The 25,162-nt window shown below is 40.2% G+C and overlaps 2 protein-coding genes across 13 annotated transcripts in view; both read left to right on the top strand.

The window, feature by feature from the left end:
• Window positions 1-20,787, top strand: part of nab (NGFI-A-binding protein homolog) — a 55,684-nt gene extending 34,897 nt beyond the window's left edge. For 2 of the 10 annotated variants that reach the window (XM_022064682.2, XM_022064678.2), the window contains 9 exons: window positions 1,375-1,494; window positions 9,089-9,222; window positions 9,931-10,096; window positions 10,233-10,441; window positions 10,747-10,852; window positions 11,213-11,317; window positions 16,134-16,319; window positions 16,444-16,676; window positions 17,084-20,787. In XM_022064682.2, coding sequence (XP_021920374.2) covers window positions 1,375-1,494; window positions 9,089-9,222; window positions 9,931-10,096; window positions 10,233-10,441; window positions 10,747-10,852; window positions 11,213-11,317; window positions 16,134-16,319; window positions 16,444-16,653 — 1,236 coding nt within the window. In that variant the 3' untranslated portion in view covers window positions 16,654-16,676; window positions 17,084-20,787. Of the gene's footprint in view, window positions 1-1,374; window positions 1,495-9,088; window positions 9,223-9,930; window positions 10,097-10,232; window positions 10,442-10,746; window positions 10,853-11,212; window positions 11,318-11,461; window positions 16,320-16,443; window positions 16,677-16,938; window positions 17,004-17,083 lie in introns of those variants that run through there. The other 8 variants (XR_015536093.1, XR_002543185.2, XR_015536092.1 and 5 more) reach the window with 8 other exon arrangements.
• A 934-nt stretch (window positions 20,788-21,721) lies between these two features.
• LOC110830153 (uncharacterized) lies at window positions 21,722-24,697 on the top strand. Of its 3 annotated transcripts, none has more exons than XM_022064701.2 (7): window positions 21,722-21,818; window positions 21,931-22,074; window positions 22,449-22,580; window positions 22,758-22,868; window positions 23,100-23,347; window positions 24,078-24,207; window positions 24,324-24,697. In XM_022064701.2, the coding sequence occupies exons 1-7, from the start codon at window positions 21,787-21,789 to the stop codon at window positions 24,457-24,459; spliced, it is 933 nt and encodes a 310-aa protein (XP_021920393.1). In that variant the 5' UTR covers window positions 21,722-21,786; the 3' UTR covers window positions 24,460-24,697. The 3 variants fall into 3 exon arrangements, with proteins under 3 accessions (XP_021920393.1, XP_021920392.1, XP_021920391.1); XM_022064700.2 differs by having other exon boundaries at window positions 22,446-22,580; XM_022064699.2 differs by having other exon boundaries at window positions 22,434-22,580.
• The last annotated feature ends 465 nt before the right edge of the window (window positions 24,698-25,162 follow it).

Below are 25,162 nucleotides of genomic sequence, written 5' to 3'. Positions count from 1 at the left end.
GCAGCCCACAAATTTACGCTGTTTGATTATCCCACGTGTTCTGTCTTTAAAACTTAGTGGTAACTATATGTACCACCTGCTTTAACAGCCAGTAACTCTTCATTTTACCCACAGAGAGTACCATTTTCGTTTCGTATGATTCTCAGAATAAACAGCGATTATTTCCTTAAACAGCGTTAACCAGTTGATCCTTGTAATGGTGAAGAGCTGTGTTTTCTTCGCGGTACGGACTGAACTCTTAAATGTTATTTGGACGAGTTTCGGCTTCATGTAGCCTTGTCAGCGCGAATATCAAACGCTGGCCATGTAATCCTGGGGTCTCGGGTTCGATTCCCGGCGGTGCCCGAATTTATAACTTGTGTTGGGCAAGGCCGTGGTCTAGGCAACACGGAGTTTTCCTCCGTGGCATCCCAACAATTACTCCATTCACACACAGAAGAAGGCAATGGCAAACCACTTCTGGATCATCTGCCAAGAACGTATATGAACAGGTCCCAGTCCGAGAAAAGGATGGAAGGATCCTGTTCATATGGACCTGTCGTCAGACAGAACACTAAATAAATAAATAAATAAAGTAGCCCCATATCAATATAGAAATTTTTACTAAACGCCGCCCTTCCAAGATTAATATCAGGATTCAAAATTGTGTTTGAACGCAATAAGACCCAGATTAACTTACCCCCCTCCCCCGGTTCCACTTTTCACCCCACATTTTCCTCTTCCAAATGCCTTGCCCTTATTAAACCCATCTCTACCAGAACGACGAACGGGCACTGCCTGGGGACCTTCGTAGCCGCAAATCAAAATTTATCCTTCCCCGCATTCAAAAAAAATGTATCGCGTTGTAACGTCCCTACTGCGTATTTGTGGGTATTGATGAGTCAGAAAGGTACGTCTAAGAAAGATGATGTAACAAGCGATTAAAAATGTGACGAACAGTTTCGTAATTTGTATTAATCACATTATAATATCGAGGAAATGAAGTCAAGAAGGAAAGATCATTGAGACATGTAGCGAGCTTTGCCGTAATGGGAAATCCTTGCCACATTTTAGTCAGAAGTCCTAAAGGGGGAAACCAAGGTAAAATAATTGTCGCGTACGATTGATACATTCCAAAATATTTGCAAATAAATTTATAATTTTAAAAAATGCTTGCGATTTTTCCTGCCGGTCTTAATATTATTATGTGAAGTTTGAAAATCCTTAATCATTTTATTATGCAGCCTATTTGTTCATCACGTAAGAGAAGATTTTTCGTCGTGTCATGTGACCATTCATCGTAAATCACGGTCGCAATTCTGTGTCGATATTTCATGTAGACCATCTGACGCGACTTCAAATGCCATGACCTACAGACCGAGTTTCGTCTTGCAGATGGTGATGAGCATGTCCGAGGACGACCCTCGACGGATGGACGAGATACGCAAGTACGCTGCCATTTACGGACGATTTGACTGCAAGAGGAAACCGGAGAAACCTCTCACCTTGCACGAAGTGAGTACATTCAACGTCTTATATTTAATGAAGAATTGAGATTTCCTCTGTGTCAAAGCGCTACACCTCGAAGGCGTCACCTGTGGTATCCAACGTTTCGGAGGGAGGCATCGCTTCCATCTTCAGGGTGGAAGTGAGTCAAAATGGGGATGTTAATCGTAGGAAGAGGACTCATATCCGGATCTTGATGTACTTTTACCCTGAAAATTGAGGTCTGTAACCTCCTACACTGCGTTACAGCCCGAAAGGCCGGAGTCGATAGTCGAGAACGCGTTTGAGAAACACGCGTCCGCGATTTTCCTGAGTTTTGTCAGAATTGCTTCGAACATCGCGAGAGTTTCAATGCGTTTGTGTTATTTATTTCCGTTGTGTTTGCGTCCTGTATTCGTCAACTGGATCGAACGGTGTGTAGACGACTAACCACCAAGGTGTGCTGTGAGGAAAACCATGAGAAATTTCAGTTTAGTCTAAGGTATGACGTCAGATAAGGAATGTAGGGGAAATTCTGTTTCTTCATTTTTCATTGTTTTCTTGGATCCTCCAGGAAAACGATGTTCATGGCCTCCACTTTTTCTACATAAAAGACCAGACATCTCATTTAGAAGTATCAGCTCTCGTAGTCTGAAGATATTTTCTCTTTTACAAGATCGGCAGGAATGAAATATCTTGATGTCCGTCCGGAGTTTCAGATATTTGTAGCTTATCGTAAACAGAAAAATAGGTTATAGAACACTGAACAGTCGAACATTCTTCGAAGCGATATGGGTCACATCGATCTGTAGGATCGATAACCCAGTCTGGGCCAGCATCCAGCGATGACCCAGTTCCGAGAGCATTTGCCCCTCACAACGCGGCCCGCGTTCTGTCTTCCGCGTATCGTACAAAAATTTATAAACATTTCCATCGCTTCGTTTAAACAGAAATTCTCGTTATAAACTGGTCTGAGAGTTTTAAATATGAGAAATTATATGAGTCAAAGAAGTTTTCTTTTCTCTTACGAACTTTTCAGTGGTTAAATTATTACAAAGTTGATTTGAGCGTCGTATTAAAGTGGGATTTACGTTTCTCACAAACGTACTGCCGGGACTTGACTTCTCTTACTTATTTTTATATTATTTATTTATTTATTTAGTGTTCTGTCTGACGACAGGTCCATATGAACAGGATCCTTCCATCCTTTTCTCGGACTGGGACCTGTTCATATACGTTCTTGGCAGATGATCCAGAAGTGGTTTGCCATTGCCTTTTTCTGTGTGTGAATGGAGTAATTGTTGGGATGCCACGGAGGAAAACTCCGTGTTGCCTAGACCACGGCCTTGCCCAACACAAGTTATAAATTCGAGCAACACCGGGAATCGAACCCGAGACCCCAGGATTACAAGGCCAGCGTTCTAACCGCTAGACCACCTCATCTTATTATTATTTAGTGTTCTGTCTGACGACAGGTCCATATGAACAGGATCCTTCCATCCTTTTCTCGGACTGGGACCTGTTCATATACGTTCTTGGCAGATGATCCAGAAGTGGTTTGCCATTGCCTTCTTCTGTGTGTGAATGGAGTAATTGTTGGGATGCCACGGAGGAAAACTCCTTGTTGCCTAGACCACGGCCTTGCCCAACACAAGTTATAAATTCGGGCACCGCCGGGAATCGAACCCGAGACCCCCAGGATTACAAGGCCAGCGTTCTAACCGCTAGACCACCGTGGCTATTCTCTTACTTGGCAGATGATAATTGATTAATGGAGATGTTTTGTGAACACGTCGATGAACTTTCGGGTTCATTATAACGTGATTTTCCTTCGAACGACCGAACAAGTATCGACTTTTAAAGAAAGAGACTGTAGTTCTGCCATGGAATGAGTTATAACAGTAGTTTGTGGCCTGGGTTCGAGCCCGGTGTTTAACATTCTGGACGGTCAGTAAGAAGTTTCGTTGACGGGTGTTTTTGTAGATTTTATTTCGATTTTGGCGTCGCCATGTTGGCAACTGTGGAACGTCTGAAATAAAAAGACACAAGCTCATGCAATGTCAATAAAAACTTTTGGAGTCGGAGCAAAAAGAAACAATGAATCTTCAGGGTAAAAAAATGTTAGAAGTTGTAAGAGATCTTGATGACCTCTCTCTCTCTCTCTCTCTCTCTCTCTCTCTCTCTCTCTCTCTCTCTCTCTCTCTCGCTGTTTCCTTCATGGATCTTCGTTTGGAGCGCGTCGTGAGGTCTGGACGCTGAAGTTTCAGAAGTGTCTAGACTTTTGGACTGACTGATTCCATAATACAGATTCCTTCTTCAGAAACTGATAGTTGCTCAGCTGCTCTAAAAAATTCCCTGCCTTTCATGTAGAGCGAAATTTTGCGTTATGTTGTCGATGTTGGTATCTTGGGTTGTAACGTCTTGTGGACTTGCTGGTAGATACCAGTGTTTCGGATGAACATACTGCCTCCATCTTCGGTCCTAAAGATGGAGCTAATCCCAGAGAACCAACATCGTTATCTTCATCGCCTTGAGAACCTCGTATCTCCAGTCCTCCTTTTTCGCAGATGTCCCACTAGATTATTTCTGGAGCCAGTTTAATCCGGTCAACCCCTGCTTTAAGGGGAGAAGGAGGGTTTACAGAGCAATATTTTCGACTTGCGATATGAAACACAGATGACGGATATAAGAAATGCATAGAAAGTTTTGTGTGGAAACATCAAAGGTGGACCATGTCTCAAATTTATAATTCCACTACAGAAAAATGGCACAGAAACTTGTTATAATTCGTACACGAAATAAACAGACAGCTGGTATAGTGCCGGAGGTGGGGCGCGGGCCGCTTGTTGCGTTGTGTACGTGGGCGAGGTCTGTTGCATGTGGAGGGGGCAGGAGACCTCACGATTTGTCTCGGAGAGGCGCTACGCGCTCCGTAATTACGTAAATGAGGGGGGCTCTGCCTCAACCGGTGGCCGGAATAATGCAGAAAACTGGAAACTGCCATTGGCGTCTACAGCAGCCGGGTAGGCGTTCTTTGCCGTAGCTTCGAGTCTGTCAGTTGCTGCTGACATGGTTCATCGTTCTCTGAAATGTTCACAGACACGTGCACCATCAACTCATCCTCCCACGTTCTCATCCGTCCACTGATCTGTCTCTGTCCGTCCGTCCATTCTTCTACGTATCTCCTGCTTCTCTGTGCGTGTGTTTCTAATGAATTCGCGTCATTGGACGCTGGATGTTCAGTTGGTCAACAGATTCCTCCTTTCTTGTTGTGGTAAGCGTCGTAACAGAAGCCAGCCATCGCTCTGTGACCCGAGGAAAATATATCCGACCGCAACACAACCCGATTGTCTGATAGTCTTTGCCGAGACTGACCGAACAAAGTGGAGTAAGCACGTGTACTCGGTTGTACTAGAAGCTTCGAACCTTGCCCCCTTGTGTTGAGGCACGCGGTACCTGGAGGACGTCACGCTCCACTGTGGTTATAATTGCTGATGGGTCGTGACAGCCGAAAGGGGTAGTACCCACTGCCGGAACTTGCCCCAGCGTAACGCAATCATGTTTGACGTCAGAAGGCACGTGGAAGTTTCGTGGTAATAACCAAATATCAATGAGGAAAACCACCGATACCGCGTCCTTCCAGATACATACTCACTTCTAGCCAGCAGTCCGGCGTTCAGGTGTGAGGAATCCACAAGTGTTTTCCTTAATGCGAGTGTTACAGCGTATAAGAATCCAGTCCGTACCGCGAAGAAAACACTACACTTCACCATTGCAAAGATCGACTGGTTAACCTTGTTTAAGGAAATAATACGACTAAAACGCTAATTAACCTTTGGAGCCGAAGCTCTTTCAAATGAAACTTAAGAATTCAGTCCGTACCGCGAAGAAAACACCGCACTTCACCATTACGTAGATCAACTGGTTGACGCTGTTTAAGGAAATAATCGCTGTTTACGCTGAGAATCATTAGAAATTTATGATAAAAAGAATAAAAAATGAAGAGTTGCTGATTGTTAAAGCAAGTGGTACATATTTTTACCACCGAGCTTTAAAGTGTCGGCCCTACAGTTTCTCGGCACGTTATCGACTAAAATTTGCAACAAAAGAAAATCGCCTATTAACGTCGATGTGTCTGTTCGCCCGCATGTAAAAACTCGAGAACCGTTGAATCGATTTTGATGAAATTCGACATCGGAGAGTTCACTGTAATTTGTCGTCACATTCGAATTTTGGTTTAAATCGGACAAAAATAACGAAAACCCAAATAACCTGAAGGACTGCGTGATTTCAACCCAGAAGATGAATGTAATACGTATTTTCCCCCCTAAACGTTTGTATGTTCTTACAAGTCCACGCTACGTTTAAACCCAGATGACCAACGGCAGCACACTCAGAGTCAAATTTTGTCTTAAAACGTTCAGCAGTGTCGGGATTCGAAAACATTTTTCTTAGAGATTTGAGGTTATCACAGCGGTGAGTCTGAGGATGGATGTCTTCTGGGTTGATGCGTCGTGTAGTCTGGTCGATGTTAACCAACGTTTCGGAGGTCATACTGCCTTTGTCATCAGAGTACGAAGATTTCTGTCTTCTGGGTTGTTGCGCCTTGTAGTTTGGTCGATGTTTACCGACGTTTCGGAGGTCATACTGCCTTTGTCATCAGAGTATGAAGATTTCTGTCTTCTGGGTTGTTGCGCCTTGTAGTCTGGTCGATGTTTACCGACGTTTCGGAGGTCATACTGCCTTTGTCATCAGAGTATGAAGATTTCTGTCTTCTGGGTTGTTGCGCCTTGTAGTCTGGTCGATGTTTACCTCCGTCATCAGAGAGGTAACTAACTTGACTTATCGCCCTATAAATGGAGACATAATCTCAGAAACGTCGGTAAACTACGGCGTAACACCACAGAAGACATTCATCTTCGTGTGGTCGTGGAGAATAAGGTACTTCTCACTCTAAATTTCTACGCGCATTTAATGAAAATAACTCGCCTTTTTTTAAATTTTTAAATAGAAATTCGGTTTGTGATTAAATTATGAGAAGGCTAAATTGTTGAATTTTTTGACTTCGCCCGTCATCTAGTATCGTAAAAAAAAAAGGTTTTTAGAAAGTGGATTTATTTCGTAGCTCAGGTGGAAAGGCGTGGAGTACTACTGTACCGAGTCGTCTTATTTTGATCGTGAACTTCATTTTCGTTTCTTATTGAAGTTCCCAGGCGTGAGTCGGAAATGCCCCAGACATGGCTGGTCAGTGTTTTACAAATAATCGCCCTTGCAGGAGACAGGCGCACAAGAAGGAAATGAAGAAGTCCTGAGATTACCAAATACGGCTCGAATGCATTTCTCATTGAGCGCCGGACAAAAAAGAAGAGAAAAGAGAAGAAGAAGAAGAAGAAGAAGAAGTTAAATAGAATCGTTAATTTTTCGTTTGCCGGACACACCTGCAGTCCTGCAAGCTAAATCCCGTGCTGGGTCCTTTTTTGTGAGAGTAAAAACTCACGCAGACAGACAATGGCGGCCGAAGCACGCACCGAGAAACTTAAGCAGAGCCGCGGGCAACAGCGGCTTAAGTCCGGTGACTGGACCAGTTTCTGAAGCTGCGGGTAGTCGTGATATTGTCTGAAGGTGCTGAGAAGAATAAGACGTCTTATGATATTTGTCTTCTGGGTTGTAATGCCATTTGGACTTGTAGGTCGTTGTAAACGTTTCGGAGAGACGTACTGCCTCCATCTTCAGGGCTGGTTAGAATATTTAGATTTAAGAAGAGCAAACAACAGGATGATGGAGAAATTGTGTAGTGACGGTATTATTCGTTCAAACGTAGAACGATGAGATGGAGACGTAACATGCATTTCAAAGTTCAGTTGAAAACCTCAAATCCTACATGGTAGATGTTTGCCGACGTTTTCTGAGGTCCTTTCTGCCTCCATCATCAGGGCGATGAGTGACCTCTGAAACGTCGGTAAACTTCTACCAGAAGATGTGGCCTGGATTTATCTTGCGCAAGACGGAGTCTAATGACGTCTTTGTCTTAAGGCTGTAATTAAATTCCATGCTACATAAAAGCCGAGACTTCTATAAGACGTGATATTTGATGTTCTCCTGGGTTTTGATGCAGTACGCGCATTCCAAAGTTTCCGAGACACCTGCTGTCTCCATTTTCAGGGGTTCGATGATTATAGATGATAGAGAAACCGAGCATTGTCGCTGAAATGCCGCGAAATTTGCCCGCTGACCAAGGCCCTGGGTCCCTGCATGTGACATGGTTCCCTCTGCTTCTGTCTTGTCGTAAGTCTCAGGGTAAAGAGTACTTGCTACAGTTGGTATTTATGACGTAAGTATGCAGGTAGACGGACAACTCGCATTCCCCATAGCCAACTCACACCAGCTGCCTGCAACAGTGTTCTATGTACTGTCTGTCTCAGTTCTAGTGACGTTTTTTAATTTGTTTTGGATTACGGGGTTCCTATTAAAATTTATGCTTTGAAAAATTCTATGCTAAAAATGTACCACCAAAATTCAGGGAAATTTTGCAACGTAAAATGTCACTTGGCTTGAAGAAAAAAAATGAGGTATTTATTTCATTGAAGTTTGAAGACAAAATGAAAAGGTTCCTATAGGATTGAGATGTAGTTCGGATGGGGGCTACAAGAAACACACGCTGAATTTTGATCTGGAAGTCTGTTAAGAAGCGAGGGGGTTGAGGAATAGTAGGGTGGTGGGGAAATTTGTATTTTAAAAAAAATGTCTTTGGGAAGTGCGTTCTGAGGTTGGAGGCTGTCAAATTTTTGCGCAAATATAAAAAAAATTAATCAGAATCTTCAGTTATTATGCTTACGGACAGACAGACGCTGAGTCCCTGTCGTAAATTAATTTAGGCGTGTTGTACTTGTGTCACTGTTACAGGTCAGCATAACGCGGTACATATGCCTGAAGATCCGCTAATGAATGGCTGTCAGCAGACAAGACATGACGCTGCCATATATATAGCACACTGTGCAGCTACTGTAAAAACAGCGGTAAAAAACCACGCCGGTGTTGTAATAGTGGGCCGCGACTTTACGTTGTGTTAGCGAGATCTGTAATAGCAGCACACACACCCCCCCCCCAAAAAAAAAAAAAAAGACTTCCGCGTCACAAACGACGAGAATTTATCTATGGATGACCTTCGTACTCAGCGACCACCAACTACCACAGAGCCAGTGATGGCGGGAGTGGGCGGATGTCCGGTGAATTAGTGTCAGTGTTTCAGCATCTGACTCCAGATGTCATTCCCAGTCATAAATGCCTCATGAACAAAGGTCCGATTCTCAATGGTTGCGGAACTATGGATCTTTTTTTAAATTCAAGATGGTTTAATCTTACGTAGAACACATCGGTAATGCAGTTCCTCTGTTCTGATTACTTCGGTTCATGCAAAATGTTTTAAGTGTAACCGGAATATGACCCTGGAGTATTGAGACAAAGCCACCAGATGTCGGACAGTGACATCAGAGCCGAAACAGTGGCAAAGCGTTGTCTGAATGTTTTGCGACGACCAGAGCTACTTTGCCTCTCGTCTGAGACTGCATTTTGCTTGAAGATTCCCTCCAGAACCAGTGACTGACGCCTGTAATCCCCGTTTCAGGTGTCCGTAAACGAGGCAGCAGCTCAGATTTGTAGGTTCATGCCAGCTCTTCTTACGCGACGCGACGAGTTGTTTCCACTCGCCCGCCAGGTGGTGCGCGACTCGGGATATCACTACTCAAAGGGTCACTCCAAGTAAGTTTCTTCATATCAGTGTCTCTCGGAACTTCCGAATAAACTCTGAAGCTATATTAAGGAGAAGAAAAGTTGTAATACATCCGTTATTATCTGTAGATTTCAGACCAATTTAGTTCTTAAATTGTGCTTTTCTCTCTTTCTTTATTTTTAAACATGAGCGATCAGTGGTCGAAGATATATTTCTTAATATTGTCAAAGCATATGTAAATACGTACTGTGCTGTTCATTGTAATATCGTGTACACCACCGTTTTTGAGGAACTTACCGCCTCCATCTTCAAGATGATGCGGTATGTTCCTTCGAAACGTTGGTATCTGCCCATGAGTCCACATGGCATCAAAACTGAGAAGACCAGCATTGACATTTTTATTGTCGTGAGAAGCAAAGATCTCATACAGGTACTGTTCCATCATGTGGATGTGGGAAATAAGTTTTCTGAAACAAAAAATAAGAATTAAGCACTGAGTTGATTTCAACTTTCCATTAAACTTAAGTACGAACCAAGCGTTTCCTGTAGTAAGCTTAATAAACGTTAGTGAATGTAAGCCAGACTGTGGTCATGGAGAACACAAGCGAGGTACGCCATAACCTGCTGTGTTAAAATGTGCTGCTGTCCAGTCTCACACATTTCCTTTCTATGTAGTGAAACTCAACATCTATAATGGCATCAAATTACTGACCAGTACAAATGCCGCCTGGTGGCAGCCTGTCGACATGTTTCAGGACGCATTCTGGGACAGGGCGCAGCAGCTGCAACAATGGCGAAGACGGCGGCTGTAAGAGGCCGCGGCTGGAGGGAGTACCACCCTCCTTGTCACCTTCCTCCTGCGACTTTCTTGACGTGGATCCTCAGCAGCGTCTTCGGAGACAGGTTTGTGTGTGGTTTCTCTGTACACCGTGATGGTACGCAGTTACTGATCCCTGCCCCACTGACCATTACTAAGTGTTATGATGTAGTGTTTGGCACCGCACCGTATTTCCAAATGTCACATCCTGTATTGTATCAGGAGCGGCTAGAGCAAATCGCGGATGAACTGAGGTCGCTGGGAGAGCGAATGGAAGAACTGGTGTCGGCAGCTCAACAGGTGAGAGACCTGAATGACTACCCAGCGCTGCACACGCTGCAGCAGCAGTTGGAACTACTGCAAGGCAAGCAGACGCAGCTACTCGTGGAACAAAGTGACCTCATGAAGCAGCAGCCCCACTCTTCGGCCAGGTGTGCGAATGTCTTTACTTAAACCTTCGGGGACTTTTCTTCCAGGTGCGCCTTATCAGTGATTTTACTGATTGAGCTGTTATCAGAAACTAAAACTGTTCAGATTGGAATTATTTTCTGAGCAGGATGTCTGAATTTTCAGTATGGGAATTGTTAAAAGTTAAGTTTCTAAATTTTTTCACAACAATACAGAGTTATTTGGATTTAAAGTTCTGTAATCAGCTGTTTGAATGTGAGGAAGATAATCTACTTTCAGGCTGAGAGATAATTTGTCTGATCGTTATATCGATTCCATATTGTGTCAGGTATTACAGGAGAGGACGAGTGTCATCTTGCTTTGACTCGGAGCGGCCCGACACGGATGACACGGACTCCCAGTTTTCCTTTAGCAATACCAGCTCTCCGTCACAGGTAATACTTGTTTCGTTGTTTCCGAACTTTAATATTACAAAGTGTCCTGGCAGATTGTAGCGCTCCTTCATATTTGAGTGGTCCTCAGTTCAAATTTCAGCCTGAAAACTGGTTATTCTGACTGAGGATTTTCATTGTTTTACCCAGTCCATCCCGACACTGCTGCTGTTCACGTTTCAAATTCATTATTCATTAATCATCCTGTAATTTGACACTATAAAGCCTGAACTACTGATAATGTCATTAAGTAAATCATAAATAAATAAATAGCAATTGTAATATTTATTGCTCATAATGTTTTGTTAAGAAATGTGCGCAAAATAAAATATTTACCAGTGGTTTTTGTTATGACATTTGTAGGAAGTGGGGGATTCACGGGACTCGACAGCAACACGTGATGGTGTTTCTGAAGGGAATGGTACATTAGATATTAAGGGCCGTAGTCCCTGCAAGATCTCAAAACAGGTAGGATAACATCTGCATGAGTCTTGTTTTTATTTAAACATAACCTAAAAATCATCAATAATAACCCTCGGGAATTTAGGACACGTGTAAAGGGATGTAGCTTGTTGATTTGCTGATTGATGTCTTTCATATTATTGTCCATAGGAGGAGAACACTAATTGTGCAGCTGAAGACGACAAGACGAACTTGCCGATGTAGATGGTAACCGAAGGCGGCAACCTGTGTTGCAGACAAGAGTCGTGCCAGACGTTCTTACTGTTATATTTCCTTTTTCTTTCCTGTTTTCATGGCTTTGTCAGTTTCAGGTAGATGGAGGTATGCTTGCTGTCTGTCTTTTACCATCCGCAGTAACATGGTCAACCGATATGACAGGATCTCATATCTGAGATTCTGTACAGAAATTTCTTTCCTAAACATTGCATATTCGAGCCCCTGTAAGATACATGTGTGTGTCCTGTACTGTTAAACTTGTTGCAGAATTAATACCTTATTTGTATTTACTAGAATCAGTACAATCCTAAAATTGCATAACTTAATGTAACATAACCTAACCTAACATAACTTAACCTAACCTAACATAACTTAACCTAACCTAACATAACCTAACATAACTTAACCTAACCTAACATAACATAACCTAACAATTGACCAAATTCGGAACTGCTATAGAAATACTAAGTCTGGACATGTACTTCGGTAATACAAGTACAAGCATCTGTTTGTTGAATACTGTAACTGCTTTACAACACTGTATAAGAAAAAGAGACATGATCCTCTGGTCACAACATTATAAAAATTGTTCATTTTGAAATATTTTACAATGCGCTGATTTGATCTGTAGGTAAATGTCAAATGAGAAATACATTGGGTATGGAGCTGAAAAATTATACACGAAACATAAAATGTTTGTAAAACCTTCAGAAACAAAGTTCTGCTTTCTTAGTGTCTACTAGTTTTAAAAAAACTTAACATCTTCCCATTGTTTTTCTGTGTCTGTCTTGGGGTACAGAAATTCATACCCTCGTAGTCCATTGCAAAATATTAAACACTTTGTACAGATTTTATCAGTTTCAATACTAAATTGAAAATGTGTATGGGAGATTTACCAAATTTCAGTGGTTCACAATTAATTATGTTTCATCATTTGCGCAAAAGCCAGGAAATTGGCCAATCGTGCAGTATCCTGCTATGAGTACCTATCATCAGATTATCATGTGGGGGATATATGTGTCAAAATATGATAATTAATATTATAAACACTAGTTTTAAATTTTATGATGAAACAGTTTTAATTTATTGTCCAGAGCAATACATAAACACATAGTTCATCATTTCATCGTAATAGAACTGGGTTACAGTTACTTTCTTCTTTGTATGGAATTATCAGTGTTAACAAAGCCTCACACTTTCATTGTGGAATATGATTAAATCAGAAAAATTCAATATAAAGTACAAAACAGAGTATCTTAATTAATCATCGTGAAAAAATTTAAATTCTGATCGTGGTGAATGCTTGGTAGATTTATGGATGAAGCCAGAGATTTTATCCATGTTATCCTTTGAAGCTTAAAAGAAATGTAACATGCTGGTAATTGAATATTCTCTGGTGTTACAGTCTTATGATAACCTAACCTAACTTTATCTAATGTACCACACAGAGATGGTACCCTTTTCTCTCTACATGAAGTATCTGAAGATGGAGACAAAGTCACCCTTCTGAATGATATTTATCCTTCGCCAAAAGGTGGATAATATCATGTTGATCTAGTTTCGTCTTCACTTAATATTCAACTTCCTTTCATTTATTCAATATTGTTTCATTGTGATGATGTTCTGCTGTGTGTTGAAGTTTCAGGTGTGTGCAGTGATGTCATGTGTATTTGCAGCAGCACCATGAGGCATGGACCACGGAGCCAGGTGGGCCTGCCGGTGGTTCCGAGACAGCAGGGCGCTGCCGGAAGGGAGTCGCTGATTGGGGTGGGGGGTCACCCAGCAAACAGTTGGCTTCTGACTATAGTAACTGATCATTCTCAAGTAGCTGCGTGTATATGCAGAGCTGTCGCGAGGGTTTTGACTCGACTCGTGCCGCGCGGCGTTGTCGGAAAAATGGTGCCTACAGTGTCGTTTGACAGCGTTTCGCAAGTACAGCTTCATTCATCTTAAATACTTCTTGCATCTCGTGTCCTTCAAATTGGATTGGAGGATAATTATGAATGATGGGTGCATTAGAAATTGGCCATGGTCTATTTTAAAATATCACATGCCCACGTTTCTGTTGTAATATTGTGTTTATTTGTCTGCGTAACTAATGCTCATAGTCGAGGACCAGCTGCGTAATAAATGTCCCAAAGCAGTGTTACAGCATTTCTGATTTGATGATATAGCAGTCTGATGAGTAAGTACAGTAGTTCCCTTGCATGTTACTACCGTCGGCCCGTTGGCAACACAGCGCTATGTAGTGTCATAGCTTACTTTTCACTTGTCTGTCTGTCTTACTGTTTCCTTTCCAGACGGAACTATAGAATTGTAGAAACTTTCACAAGCCTTGTCAGAACAAAATAATTTCCTTTAAGTCGATTAACCGATACATTTACTGCACAGCTGTTCAGCTTTTCCAAAAATTAAATTCTGAATCTCCTTCAGTCCAGGGGTAGAGCATTCGTGTTAGCAGTGTTAGCCTGGCTAACACTGAAAAATTAAAACTAAAAAGTCTTACTTTCATGGTTCAATGATACTCCATGTCCTGGAACACAGCAGAATTGACCAGATAAAATTCGTTATTAATCGCCTCCATCTAGCCCATGTCAGCCACGTCATTAAGGCTTACATTTCCCATCTGTGCAGGCACAATTAGAAGAAAAATGGTACAGAATAGGCCTGAGGGGAGGAGGGACTGCATGACCTTCCAAGCTAGAATCAGGTATTTCTTGTGAATCATTTTCAGAAAAGGTCTTCACCCACAAAAATTCTATATTTAGTTTTTATTAATTTGTCCAGCCCACTGGGCCGAAGGGAAGTGTACGTTGTTAACTTTGGCTGCAGACGGTTACCACACACCGTTTCATGCTGAATCAGCACAGGAGTACATACTGGTTGCTGGTGTGCATGCTAATTGGTGGAGGACTCTGACTCTTACAGGTTGTGCTTCGTGGAATGGGGTCGTACTTTGCACCTGACCACGGTTGTTCTTCTACTTTCTTCTAGACTGTAAGCAGATTAGAATTCTACTTTCAAAATGAAAAATTCTGAAGTGTTTTTGTTGAATTCTCATGTAATTTATTTTCAAAAGTATTTTCCTTTTCAGACATAGAAGTATGTTTACAGGATTGCCAACTGATACCCAACAAGCTTATCCCTAAAGTCAGTCTTGATTGTCATAAATAGAAATTTACGTTTCGCTACCTGCTACTGTATAGGTGTATGAATTTATAAAGCCCTTAGATACAGACTGATTTGTTTAATGAAATGATGTACGCCTTGTTTGCACCAAATTTGGTAACTGAAGATTTTTTTTTTCTTGCTTTGATAATTGTGAATAAAAATACCAGAACTTTGAGCAGACCTTAAAGTAGTGGAATTCCCCAGTATGATAATAAAGTTATCAGAATTGATATTGATGTGACTTTGTAAAATTTTAATCCTGAAGAGTTGGCATACCTGAAATTTCAGTATTTGCTTTTTACTGCTGTATTTGCCATGTGTTTTGAATTATTCATCCGTCTTGTTTTCTTTGTATGCAGAATTATAATGTACAAGAGCTTTTTAATTTTTTGTGTAAAGTTGTGTGTTGCCAACTTTATTGTTTGGAAGAGGTTGTCATCTTGTGAAACATGTAGTGTTTTTGACTTCCACTTTTTTATAACATGTTTAAAATATATTGTAAATGGAGATGTAGTAAATGTTCTTTGTGACCTAAACTAGATTTTAACCCTCCTTCAGTATTTTTTGTGTTCATCAAGATATGGCTGATTTGCAGTGTAATTAAAGGGAATTGTTATTATTAGGTGAATGAGAACAGGTCATGAGTGAGTGAGTGAGAGAGATAGAGGGAGAGGAAAAACAAGTGCTGTCACATAGGCGTCATGAGACACAGTGAGAGAAAAGGAATACTCTTGCAACAATCTCTTTTAGCTGTAATCTTAAAACTTTGCATACTCTGTAGTGTATTAGAATATAAATAAGCAAACAAACAACTATTAACACTATAAAAAAGACGCTATTGCCATGCGCGTTTCGACCTCAAGGGGTCATCATCAGTGGCATCAGGGAAATCACTGTTCTGGAGTTCACAGGTACGGACGACGCAACTACAGCTCACCGCAGACCAGCTAGGGCCACCGGACCACCAGATAAATAGCTAAGTGCAGAGTCTATTCCTGTGAATAACAACATCTGGTGTAGTGTCGCTTAAAATACTTTTCGTCAAATGTCCTATTCATTATTTATTTTCTAAATCAAGTTTGAGCCATTTAATTAAATTAATTGATTTCCCTGATGATGACCTCTTGAGGTTGAAACACGTGTGGCAGTAGTGTCTTTTTTATAGTGTTAATAGTTGTTTGTTTGCTTATCTATATTCTTTTAGCTGTAATGGGGAACGGTGGAGGTACAGTGCTCCAAAATATTTTCCTCAGGACTGGACAGAATCCAAGTTAGTGGCAGTGAATTTAAAAAGTTGTTTGTGAAGATTGTAAGTCCAGTTATCGAAAAATGCCACTCTAATTCTTGTTATCTTTTAGCATGATGGTAATATAAATTCATCAGTTATAAGTGATTTCAGGCACAAAAAATGAGTCACTAGCTCTTTTACTGCTAGCAGGTATGCGGGCAGTTCGATGTGCGATGTGGCTTACAGAGACTCGTGTTACAGTTGGTACAGGACACGCTACTGGACGAGGGATTGCGAGTGGTAAAGGAGTTGGTGGCAAATCAAAACAAGGATTCCAGCACTGGGAGCGATAATTCATATTGCGACTCGTATAACAATGAGAACAAAGTTCAGGTAAATGGGGAAACTACTGATCTGATTGATGTGTTCATTGCTTGTTCAATGTTGGTCTTCGCAACTGCGCTTGTGGACTGCCGTCATGCCTGCAACATGTATGATACAATATTGTTCACTGCAGGTAATTGCATCGAGTGGTGGCAATATTATTGCAGTGGCAAATCCTGCTCTGTCTATGTCACCAGCAATTGTACCACCCACGCCGGTCGTGTCAGACACTGGAAGTGGTACTGATAAGAGGTCATCCACCCCAGTGCTGGTCCTGAAGCAGGAGCCGCCGTCTCCTGCCATGTCACCGTCCCCAACGATAAGATTGGCCAAGTCAGAGTGAGTCGTCATGCCATTGGGATTGAGGTAGGCTCTGTTTGTCGAGCGCTTCATTTACATTGAAAACTGTCTTATTCACAAAAGTGAGCCTTTGAAATTAACTGGTATGGTAATTTAGGATACAGAATGGCACCGTTAATGTTTAATGTAATGATTCCTGGACTGTGTTCTAAGGATCCCCAGTGGTTTCGTGAATAATTTTTCTGATGATGGATTTTGTTATGAATTTTCTTATAGTGTTTCAGATCTTGCTTGATGTCCTCATATGTACTTTTCTGTCTCATTAAAGGGCTATCACATTTCAATCATCCAAAGTATCTTGTGGACTGCTGTTACCAGGAAACAAGGCAACATGTATGCAGTCAAATTTCTCAGTGTGAATGTATATTTGACAGTGTATGAGCCCTGTTATGATGAACGATGGTTTGTTTCAGGATCAGAGATACGAACCAACACAAGTCTGATATGAGGGCCGTCCTTATGGAGAGAAAAATAATAAATATGCAAGAGGTCCAGGTCCTTCTCGGAGGTGGTGTGAAGGAACGAAAAGCATTCATCATTTTTATTAAGGAGATTTAGCAACTCTCTCCTTTACACCACCCCCAGCAAAAGTGCAAAAGTTTACTGTGATATTTGTGAAGTTGTTTGTTGTTCATTTGTTTTTGCCACTGCTGCTGCTGCGTGCTGCAACAGTCTGAGGGAGAGTTTGTCTGTGCTCAAAGCTCCATGCGTGCCTCCCTATTCTCCTACGGCTTCTATCACCTAAAACTTCAGTCATGTTTCAAAATGTAACATGCAATTTATTTTTAATTGTATGAAAACTGTGGTTGGTATGAGTCAAAGACTCGCCGAAAGACTTCTCAAATGTAGAACGTCGTATCTCGGATAGCTTTGCACAGGACTGATCCCGTGTGGTCAGTGAGATAATTATTATGGATGAAATTTTTATTTAGTCCATGTAAAAATAATCGTTTCTGCAGACATGTTCCATTTTGAAATACTGTAGTGACTTTTGCTTCGTCTTTGAAGGCTGCGTTCACATCGCGTTAACTCTGCTTAGCTCATAACCAAGACAGAGATTACACTTATTGCTTCCTTAATATGGAAACCAGATAGAGCTTGTACAGTTTTAGCGTAAACTTTTATCTTTTAGGGATGCAGAGTTCTTAAGTATGAAATTGAGTGCAAACGTCATATAGCTTTTACTGAAATTTTTGACTATTCGCATAGAATATTAAACTTTAAAAAATAAAATTTCTTACACTTTTAAGCTTGAAAAAGCTGTTTTATGAATATGTAAAAAAAAATGTATAAGACAGTCTCCCCTTTGTGAGGATAAATTTAATTTATATTTTGTAGGAATGGCCTTAGCAGGAATTTACAGAGTAGGGAGCAGACATTTTCTGATGATACACCAAACATCAGGCCTTAAAATGTTTAGTTTTAATCATTTTGCTGAAATTTCTGAAGATCACTCTTAATGTTTAGATATTTATATCATGGAACCATTTTATGCAGATATTTTTTTGAATCAAGATTTATCATTTAATCACAGATCTCAGAGATGCGTTATTATTGTGTAGTGAGCTGTACATGCGTATGTGAACGCAACCTGACAAGTTTTAAGTTATCCATTCTGTGTTCCCATTATTTTCATGTGTGACCCTGTTGCATCTCTAGACACAACTTTGAAACAGTACTGACAACCTTAAAACACTCCGATAGAGCCAAGTAAACAGGTTTCTTGAGTGTCCATCGACTCACCTTGTAATATAGACAGCGTAGCGATAAATATATATTCACTGGCTACAGAATTACACATGGTACGAGCGATGTCTGAACTCGTGTAAGATATTTTGATGCCAAAACGTGATTCCCACATAGAAGTTAATTTTCAATAAAGTTTCTTTATTTTTGGAATTATTGGGTTACATTTACAGAGACCTGGTAGTTGTAGCGAGGTGGAGTACTTCCGCTAATCACAGGCATCATAATGGAGTTTTTTTTAATGAAATTGTGATGCAACTCAAGGGTGCTCTGCCATCTTAATGTTTCTGGTAATTTTATTAATTAAAATGGGTGTGCAGTGGAAGAATTCATATCAACTTCATATAATAAATATATTGTCAGGATGTCAGATGCCAAATTCAGATATCATAAACAAGCATCAGTGTTTTGATATTAACCCCTTCTGTATTATACTTGAGATATTTCAGTTAGAAACATTGGATTTATTTGGTGTTCCTTAGGAATAGCCAAGAACCTTATGTGCCATCTCTTGACAGTTAATGAAGTTTGAAACTAATAATAATAATATATTACTTCAGCACTTTTAGATACAGCGCGATGAAGATTAGTTTCTCTTACCTTGGTACTGATGTAATTTATTATTGAAACAAAATAGTGATCATTGTCTTTTTCCAAAAACATTTCTGCTTCATGTGAGTCAGCAGATAACCAAGCCCATCCTATATCTGTCTGTCCCCATCCTCAGTTTCTCTCTACCCAAAGTGCTGAAGACCGAATGTTGAACTTTGTCGCGTTCTGATTCGGGTGGTTTTGTTGTAATTTGGACTGTGTGTAGTTCTGTAACCACTGATGAGTTTTGTAGTGCATCGATTTGTATTTGATACATACAGAAGCTTGGCTGCAATGAATTGTATGGTGCCTGTGTGGTTTCAGTCAGGCAACAGTCGTGATAACAAAGTGTGATGATTGTGATCGTGATGTGTAAGATCTCCAGCTGGGGTGTTGCAATATTGGACAAATGTGTTACTGTAAGGATTTGTTATTTTAATTAATTCTTCTGGGTTAAACACATGGTATGTCAGTATTAACAGCAGCTTTTTTTATATAAGTCTTGTAATGCTGAGAGTGATTTGCTGTACCTGCCACATCTGGATTTCTGACTTATTGCTACAAATTTTTTTTAGCCTTGTCCCTCATATTCATAATATTTAATTTAGTAATTTATAAAAAATCTAAAGTTGTTCAGAATTGAAACTATGTCAAGGATTTCAAGCTAATTTCCTTTATGTGCACATTAAGCAAAAGTGGTTTGTAACATACATTAAAGTTTTTTCAGTCAGAGAAACAATTGTACTGCATTTTATTATCGTCCTTTTTAGAATATCCAGCTTCTGTTTGAAATAGGGGTCTTCAGAACTTTTCCTCGTGCCTGTACAAAAGATACTTTGAAACTGTATTTGTTATTCTCATAAGTCTGTTTAAAACTGAGAAGTTCATTTCCCAGAGGTTCTTACATTATCATGTTGCACGAACATTTCCGCTGTTGTGGGTCTTCACTTTACAAAGTTATATATCCACTGTTTTCAAATTTCTCATTACTTATCCTTCTTCAGGACAGTCCTATTCTTCCTTTTCCTCTGTAACCTGGTCATGCCACTCATTCTTTATCTTTGTGTTTATTATCTTGACTCATTTTTGTATCTAAAACTGTCCTTGGTATGTTACTATCCACATAATACCAAAAATGACAAGTTGTATGTGGACACCAGAAACAAAGTACTGCATATGTATGTGTGTTTTTATCATACAGTGAAATATCTTGCATTATTGTTCCTGTGTCGGCTTTTGTTCTTGTAATCTTACGTTCAATTTTTATCTGTCCCTTCCGTGGCCAAAATCTGAGTGAATCTGTTATAAGTACAAACTTAAACAGGATAGAAATTATTTTGGAGGAGCTTGCCAGAATTTGAATGTGGTGTATAATTTATTAAATAACAAATTAGGTTGCTTAAGAATAACCAGATTGGTGGCTGGTACAGTTGATGGTACAGACCAGCAGGAAATTGTAAAAATATTGATAGAGTGTCTGTCATTTTCTCAAAGTCCATGTTGTTCAATAAAGGAACGTTCTTTCCAATTGTAAATAAAATTATGACCTCTAAAGATAATTTTACATTTTAATTTGTAAAACTTGTGTGTAATGCTAAAATATGCTTATTTCTTATGATATGTGAAAATTAAATACATTCAGACAGTTCTTATATAGACAAAGAGATCTGTGTGTTTAATCCTCAACATTCCTTTTTTTCTGTATAGTGTAAGCAACACGTGCGGTTTTGTGTATTACTGGATGTCAGGTGATGAATGCAGAATAAACTGGAAAATGGCACCTATAGAATTCCTTTTGATGTTCCAGAAACAAGATGGTGGAACCACACTGTTTTTACCTCCATGTCCTGATGTTCTCATGTAAATCCTATATGCCACTGTGTAATTACAAACATAGACACTTCGAAGACTGGAGCAGAAATGGTAAAATACAACTTGTATTTTTTTAGGTAAACAGTTTGTGAGAGTGTTTTGACTGAATTCATACAGGATCAGGTCCACTGGTAGTATTTGTGCTGATAGTGCTGGAACTGCTTGACCCATTTACAGAGATTGGTACATTATATTTAATTTATGAATATGAAAAATCTAAGTCCCCCATTATGTCTTGTGGGTGCTTCCATCTTAAAAATATTATATATCCATTAATATTAAGATACAGAGTTATCACATCCATCGCATGACCCACTGAAACAAGATTCCATGTATTCCCTTCAAGCTATTCTGTGGTTATTAAATGTGTCCAAAGGGGAATCAATTGCCAAAACGTCAGGTTTTGTTAGGTTAGGTTATATTAGAGATGCGCTGAAGGGGACAGGTAATGACATAATTTTACCTCACAACTGCAAGCAATTTCATGTGATGTTGGTATTGGTAATGTCTCTTTTTAAAATTACATTTTAATACCGAATTCATGTTGGCCTGTTTGTTATAAATTTTTTGTTGTTTTATTTAGCCATAAGAATTCATTTTTGTCATCTTAGGGACTGGTTTTGACAAATCACTCTTTATTTGTTCAAAGTTTGACAGTGCTATACTCAGTGGCTAATTAGCCAGTTTTGAGAGTCATGTGTAACGTTTAAAATTGGCGCATCTCTATTGTTACAGTTTTATTTATCTAATAATCTTATATTTGTATTTGGCTTATGTACCTTAAAACCAATATAATTATAGTGGCTTTATCGCAACGATCGAAACTTTGAGCAAGTGTTTTATAATATTGCTGGAATTATTACGGCGTGTTAGTTGATTAAAGTTGTGTTTATTATTTCCGGTTCTCATGCCGTCCGAAGCGGACGTGAAGAAAAAGATGTGGGTATTGTTTTCTTATTTTGTATGAAATTACTTACTATTATGCGCCAACATATACATTCTTTTTTGTATATTCGTAATCTTGTAAAATAAATTAAATTGTGAATTTCAGGGCTCGCAATCGCCGCGAAAACAGCAATGCTAAGAGTGACTCCGATTCGGACGCCTCAGATAAAGAGAACAAGAAGGAGAGAGGTAGGGAGAAAAAGAAGAGAAGTGCGTCTACATCAAGTGGCAGTGGCAGCAGTAGTCGGAGGTTTGTTCGTGTACCTTTCTATCTTAATTTACGGTGTAGAAGTTCATTAATGCCCAATAGGGACTCAATCCCAATGTGTATGCAATACAAGAGCATTCTGCCACCAGGCTTTACCCCCGGGAAAGAATCTCGGTACCCAGTGGCCCCAGAGCCAGTCTGGACACAGAGGCTAGAGAAAACGTCCTCTGCCCCCACCAGGGATCAAACCCCGGTCATCGAACCTGCAGCGAGTCACTATACTGACTGTGCTACCCCTGGCTCATGATCATTTTTTATACCCATACAAAACAAGTGGCAGAATGGTTTTATTTTTATCTGAAGAAAGTAGTTTCCGTTTTGAATCTGCAAATAATTTACAGTTCATCCGACAGCAGCTCACGTTCGTCGAGCGGGTCAAGTTCATCGCACAGTTCAAGTTCTGGATCCACATCACATTCCAGTTCATCTTCTAGCAGTTCGGGCACTTCCAGTACAAGTTCGGGTGCAAGGGCTCAAGCCAAGCGAAGGTATGACTTGTATTCCATGTATATGGCATCGTGTTTGTAGTTAAATATCGGAACAAAGGCAAAGCAAGGACATTCCTGTGAAGAATGCACAGAAAAAGGAATATACAGTAGTTGTGCAACTTCTATTTTATCTCAGTGATGTTAGTTGTCACTGTTACACAAGGTCCTGAATTTCAGGCCCACCAGCGGGAGTCGCAGTCGGAGCAGAAGTGCGGAGCAGAAGAAAATCAAAGAAAAGGAAGACAAGAAAAAGAAACCAGAGAAACCGAAACCCAAAGGACGGTCCAGGTAGGAATTATTATAAGTGTGGTTATGTTTTGGTGTCCTGTAAGAGACATGTAAGTTGAAAGTAATCTGATATATTTATATATATATATATATATATATATATATATATATATATATATATTTGGAATTCAGTACCGGATAGTACTCCCAAATATCGGGTACATCACTGTATTGTCACAGCACAAGGAAGATGGAGGTTGAATAATTGAATTTATCTCTTTGCCATCTCAGGTCTGCCTCGCCTCGTCGGAAACGTAAGGAACGTTCACCCACTCCGCGTCCCACGAAGATTCACGTGGGGCGCCTCACGCGCAATGTGACAAGGGATCACATTCTAGAAATATTTTCAACATATGGCACAGTGAAGAGCGTGGATTTCCCACAAGACAGACTGCACACCCATACTGGCAGAGGTTTTGCTTACATTGAATTTGAAACTCCGAATGAAGCGGAAAATGCCATGAAACACATGGATGGAGGTATGGGCCGCTGTCGGCAGTGAATGTAATTCTCCACCGCATTAGTATTTGTCAGCATAATGATTTTCTTAAACCCAATGACAAATGCAAATTTAATAGTTTGGTACTTGTGGGTTATCGGGACACATCGCTATAAAAATAGGTTAGGTTAGCTTAAGTTATGTTAGATTAGGTTAATGTGTGGATAAATGACATATACTTGAAAGTTATTATATTTTATTTCAATAAATGACAAATTATTATATTTTATTTTAATATGCATGAGATGTTAATTGTTGTTACTGCCTGTCTCCGGAGGCCAAAATTCGCTTATAGATTTTAGAATCGTTTTAAAAATATCACCATTAAACAACCGAATATAAGGGTATACTGATTTGCATGCACAGTTTTCCATGCCAATCCAACTCCAGATATTCGACTCCCCGTTTTGTGTCCCGATAACCAACAAGTACCAATAGTTTTCATATTCTTATTTTGGCAAGGAATGGAGCCGTGAATGTATATAGCCACCACATAAAATAGTTATTTAAAACAAAAAGGTTCCCCTTTTAGTAATATGGCTGTCATCGGTGGTCAGAACAGTCTGAAACAGTCATTTTGAGCTTTATTCTGTTGTTCGCATAAAATATTAAATCATTGCATAGAGTGTACTGCTGTTGATCTAAGGACACCGAGTCCAGTGTGTGCGTGAGGAGTGCCTCAATTTTATGCTGACAAATTTTGTTTACAGGGCAGATTGATGGGCAGGAAATAACTGCAGCACCGGTACTTCTTCCTAAACCGAGGCCCGTGCCACCTCGTCGCAGTCCACCCGTGCCTCTTCGAAGACCGCCTCCTCGTTGGGGACGTTCTCCACCTCGGTGAGGGTCACTACTGTTATCACCTTATGACGTCTAATAATTTATTTTTGTATAAGTCAATTTATATATTAATTTTTGTCAGTGAATGGACGGCATCATATTATTTAACTTTACAGATACCGTCGTCGCTCCCCACCGCCACCAAGAAGAAGATCTCCGCCTCCACGGCGTCGCCCACGTACGAGGTCCCGTTCTCGTAGTCCGGCACGAAGACGTCGGTACAGTCGTTCCAGTTCAAGCAGCTCTCGTTAGTTGATCTGGCGTAATTGAGCCGTTATCGATCCTTTGCATCATGCGGGAACTGCTACTTGCTGTTTCATATAGCAAGCATTTTTGTGAATGAACATTCATTGCCATTACTGACGATACATTTCCCCCCCGCCTTTCATGAATCCGGGGTGCATTTGTCGTGGCGCTCCTGTCAGAGAGAACCATCTGTATAGGGGTGCAAATTTTGTAGATGATGTGTAGTAAATATAACAAAGTTCTACTTGGTGTTTCCTTATTTACATGCACCCTGAGTCTGTCCAGACTTAAATTTTATTTCTTGTGTTTATATTGACACTGTTTGTTTTAAATGTGTTTGTATTTTCTTTATAAATAAAAAGTGTTTGTTCACGATGTAAGTACAAACCGCGACAGGCCGAGTGTATGAAGTGGGAGGCCAGTAATGGTTCATTATACAGGGCGTGCGGGAAGTAAGTAGGCATTAAATAATCGCTATACATTGGAAATATAGAGGTTATAACCATTTCTCAATGCCTCCTTACTTCCCACCCATCCTGTATATAATGTGACGATGTGTTTATATGAAGCTTCACTTTATGACTTGATTAACGTCCATCATAAGATTGAATTTTACACTCGACTTTTAAAATGTGTGTTCAAGAAGACACATTTTAAGATTAGACACACATTAATTGGTAAAAAAATTTTAAAAGTGGTTGTGTATGCA

Source organism: Zootermopsis nevadensis, unplaced genomic scaffold (genome assembly GCF_977971745.1).
Source record: "Zootermopsis nevadensis isolate Lab colony 2312 unplaced genomic scaffold, Znev_1.0 Znev_ptg000021l, whole genome shotgun sequence".
NCBI classification, from domain to species: domain Eukaryota; kingdom Metazoa; phylum Arthropoda; class Insecta; order Blattodea; family Termopsidae; genus Zootermopsis; species Zootermopsis nevadensis.
Note: the sequence above shows the minus strand (reverse complement) of the source record. Positions and strands in the feature narration are given on the sequence as shown.